This window comes from Protobothrops mucrosquamatus, unplaced genomic scaffold, assembly GCF_001527695.2.
Source record: "Protobothrops mucrosquamatus isolate PMUCROS unplaced genomic scaffold, P.Mucros_1.0 scaffold286, whole genome shotgun sequence".
Lineage (NCBI taxonomy): Eukaryota > Metazoa > Chordata > Lepidosauria > Squamata > Viperidae > Protobothrops > Protobothrops mucrosquamatus.
Window position 1 is genome coordinate 654376 of NW_015386630.1, and position 4375 is coordinate 658750.

The 4375-nt window shown below is 40.5% G+C and overlaps 1 protein-coding gene across 1 annotated transcript in view; it reads right to left on the reverse strand.

The window, feature by feature from the left end:
- Window positions 1-1405: 1405 nt before the first annotated feature.
- Window positions 1406-4375, reverse strand: part of LOC107286474 (beta-galactoside alpha-2,6-sialyltransferase 1-like) — an 18958-nt gene continuing 15988 nt past the window's right edge. The window contains exons 4-5 of the mRNA XM_029283939.1: window positions 3804-3978; window positions 1406-1659 (exon numbers count right to left, since the gene is read on the reverse strand). Coding sequence (XP_029139772.1) covers window positions 1406-1659; window positions 3804-3978 — 429 coding nt within the window. The remainder of the gene's footprint in view (window positions 1660-3803; window positions 3979-4375) is intronic.

Here is a 4375-nt window from a genome sequence, read left to right on the forward strand (position 1 = left end):
CAGGAGGTTGAACTAGAAGAACTCCAAGGTCCTTTCCAACTCTGTTATTCTATATTCAGATCTGGACAATCCTTTTAGTCAACTCTTGCAGAGGCCAACATATAACACAAGCAATTATTAATGTCTTTTGCATGTATAATTTTTTGATGATTTTTACCTGTAAATCACCCAAAATCACTTAGATAGTGAGATGGGCAGTGCTTGAATTTGACAACTAAATAAAATAAAAAATAGTAGGCTACTGTGAATTCCACAAGCAAAGAAAAATTTCTTCTTCCCCTCCATCACTTCCACAGAATTACCTCAGTCATATTTAATCAGATTCATGGGTTTTCCTCCACCTGTGATCCAGCCACTTTCCAGTTTCCTTCATCTTAGCTCCAACATCGAGGATTACAGCTTTTTCGTGATGCATTTTGTGTTGATTGATGATTTTTTATACTCTGTTGCCAGCTGCCTTGTCTGTTTTTTGCCCAGCTAGATGGTACATATCTTTTAAAAATACAAAAACATAAATAACTTTTGTGTTTGTAATAATCTGTACCAGCTTGGCAAGGTATAGCATTGGCTGCTGATTGGCTTTTACATGAGTATGCTAAGTTTCTGTTTGAAGATTTTGCATACTCATCTTTTGCAGACTAGTCCTACCTAACACTTGCTTAAAATGAGTTTTACCTTCAAATAAGGCTAAATTGCTAAACTGCTATTTTGGAGGATTAAATACATATAATTGGATCCTGCTATATTTTCCTTCAGAATGAAAGAACAATCTGTCATTTTTCTTATCCTACTAAGACAAAGCTGGCAGAATTCAGTGTATTAAAGGACCCAGCTCTATCATTGGATTAGGTCTTGTTACCAATGTTGGCTCCGAAATGCAATGTCTCAAATGCTTTTGCAAAAATTGATAGTTTTATTTTCTTTTATATTTATACTGAAGGAGCAAATGGCATTAGCTAAACTAAGAAGTTAACACACACTATTCAACTTTTCTAGCTATCTTAGGGAAGCAGTAAAAATGCCGGTACAGCCATAATATAACATTATACAGCACTCAGGAAAATCATACTTCCCTTCTCCTCAAGTGAAATCCAAGGTAACCTTTTTGGCCTTCTGAAAGGGCCTGAAGACCTGGCTCTGTCAACTGGCGTGGGGCCCCAATGGGAATGTGTCATTAGGGAAGTGATTAATGGACTAAGACCCCACCGCCTTCCTGTGTACCTCTTGCTCCCTTCCTCCCCATCTTTGTCAATTTTAAATCAAAGGTAATGTTACTATTTATTGTTTTAATGTTTTCTATTGGTGTTTTATTGATTAATTGTATGCTGCCTAGAGTTACTGTATGATCCCTTCTGTTGCCATATAAAATAGATTGTCTCACCTTACTTCAGACCCTGCTGAGATTTTATGCCTTCTGGATGCAATTGAGGACTTGGAAGCCTGGCAGAGTCACACGACCCCTTTGTGCCAAGTCAGTCTGTGTGCCACGGTTCATGCGCCGCACCAAGTTCTTCTCAAAGAGCAATGGATGATAAGCACCCAGTGTGCAGGCTTCATCAGAGAAGTCCTGGTAATAGTGACACTGATGGGATTGCCGTTGAGATGGTAGGAATTCATACACATGGACAAGTTCACATAAGGACATCATTAGCACTGTTCCTAAAGATTGAGGAGAGAATGAGAGAGATAAGGAAATAAAGTGATTAGTACATAAGGAACTCCAGGACTGGGAAGTTCATTACCAAGATCAGATAAGAGTTAATAATAATAATAGTAAAGTTGGAAGGGACCTTGGAGGTCATCTAGTCCAACCCCCTGCTCAGGCAGGAAACCCTATACCATTTCAGACAAATGGCTGTCCAGTCTCTTCTTAAAAACTTCCAGTGTTGGAGCATTCACTGCTTCTGGAGGCAGGTTGTTCCACTGGTTAATTGTTCTAACTGTCAGGAAGTTTCTCCTTAGTTCTACGTTGCTTCTCTCCTTGATTAGTTTCCACCGGTTGTTTCTTGTCCTGCCTTCAGGTGCTTTGGAGAATAGCTTGACTCCCTCTTCTTTGTGGCAGCCCCTGAGATATTGGAACACTGCTATCATGTCCCCCCTCTTCATTAAACTAGACATACCCAATTCCAACAGCCTTTCCTTATATGCTTTAGCCTCCAGTCCCCTAATCATCTTTGTTGCTCTTCTCTGTACTCTTTCTAGAGTCTGAACATCTTTGACCAAAACATCGGTGACCAAAACTGGATGCAGTATTCCAAGTGTGGCCTTAGGTTCCGTAACATTTCACCATAATTGTGAAGTGCACTAGAACTAAGATAGGGAGACAATTACGTCGGATCGTGACACAACCGGAAAAACCGTCGACGTCGTGTGACGACCGAGTATAAATCCACTAACAGGTGATCCTGAGGCTCCAGGGAGAGTGTGTTACTACTATTGAGCAAGGTACCCCCTATACTATACCTGTGAATTTGGTTTTTCTTGCCTAAATGTAGAACCTTGCTTTTTTTCACCACTGAATTTCATTTTGTTAGATATGTTAGTTATGGCTGTCTCTTCATCTGGATTGAAATATTGATGAGAGATCCTGTGAGCCTATGCAAAATGACTCTTTCATTGGCTATAGAGGCATCTATAGAATCCAGTGCTTATTAAAATGATGAATGAAAGGTTATACCATGCAAGCTCGTCCTTTTGTTGATATGTACAATATCATGACCAATATACAGTATAAAAGAGATGGTCTGGGTGTGGCTTCGACATAATTCTGCTTTCACCATTTGAACCCTACCCCGTGCTTACACCTCTTATTAGCTTGGTCCATACAGTATGCTTAACTAGATCAAAAGTGGGTTAGATTCAGCGACATGTGGAATCTAGCAATAGAGGTGAAATACTATATATTACTATATAGATGGCAGCAAAAATATAAAAGTTGTCTCTGTTTGCTGCCTTTAATGGTCATCTGTATTTTTGCAATTCAAATCTGGTAATCTTAGGCTGGCATATTATGTAAATATAGCAACAATGTTTTGTTAACCCAGATTTAGAGTGTTATGTGAAGTCAGAATAACAGAGTTGGAAGGGACCTTGGAGGTCTTCTTGTCCAACCCCCTGCTCCAGTAGGAGACCCTATACCAATCCAGACAAGTGGCTGTCCAGTCTCTTCTTAAAAGCCTCTAGTGATAAAACACCCACAACCTCTGAAGGCAAGTCATTCCACTGGTTAATTGTTCTTACTGTTAGGAAATTTCTCCTTAGTTCTTGGTTGCTTCTCTCCTTCTTTCAATCCATTGTTTCTTGTCTTCTGGTGCTTTGGAAAATAGGTTGACCCCCCCCCCCTCTTCTTTGTGGCAGCCTCTCAAATATTGAACCACTGCTATCATGTCACCCCTAGTTCTTCTTTTCACTACACTAGACATACTCAATTCAGCTATTGTCACTAAATAATTTCAGGTTTACACTCAACTCCCCCCTCCCCCCCCCGTTATAATTAGCAGAAAGAGCTTCTTGGGGTTAAGGAAGGAATGCCTTCCAGATACTTTTGAGCTACACAGTCTGTCTAGGAAGTCAACAGGACAAGCCTCTTGGCACTTACAGAATCTGGTTTTTGGTTCAGAAAGTTTGATCAAAATGAAGTATGGGACAAGGAATGCAAAATAGTAACTTTAAGGCCACAACTATAAAGAGAGTGACTATTCTGAAACAGCAAGTGTAGAAAGCAGTAGCAAGCAAATACAATGGGTGTAATAGTTGAGGCTACAGAGAAAGTGTTAGGTTGAATAACTTCCTTTCTTACTTACCCAGCAGGCCTGAAGATGGAGGGTTGCGCTGCACCAGCTCATCTGCCCCTTCCTGCACCATCTCCCAGAGCTCCCACTGTAGCCGAGGATGCAATAGGTGGAACAGCTGCCAAGGTCTTTTGGTCCTCAAGGTACGGAAGGGTTCAAAGAGGGGATAATCAGGAGACTTGTACCACTGGGAATGAAGAAGACAAATCTCTCAGGATAGAACATCCCTGCCTAGCCAACCCCAAAGACCAAAGTTATATTTCATCTCCAGGTTTCCCCAAATTCCGTAGAGAGGTTCAGCAGCTCGTAACAATATGATGGCTGCAATAGCACTTCACTCTTTTTTTTTTAATTTTTATTAATAATACAAAATTAAAAACACATTGGACATAGATATGACGTCACCGGTTCCATACATCTTCCGACATTTTACAGTAGTATTAACACTCATATAGACATATAGTTCTTGAGCTTTGCTCACTATTTATAACAGTGGTTCTCAACCTGTGGGTCGGGACCCCATTTGGGGTCGATCGACCATTTCACGGGGGGCACCAAGCAAGGCTGTCCGCCATTTTTTTTTT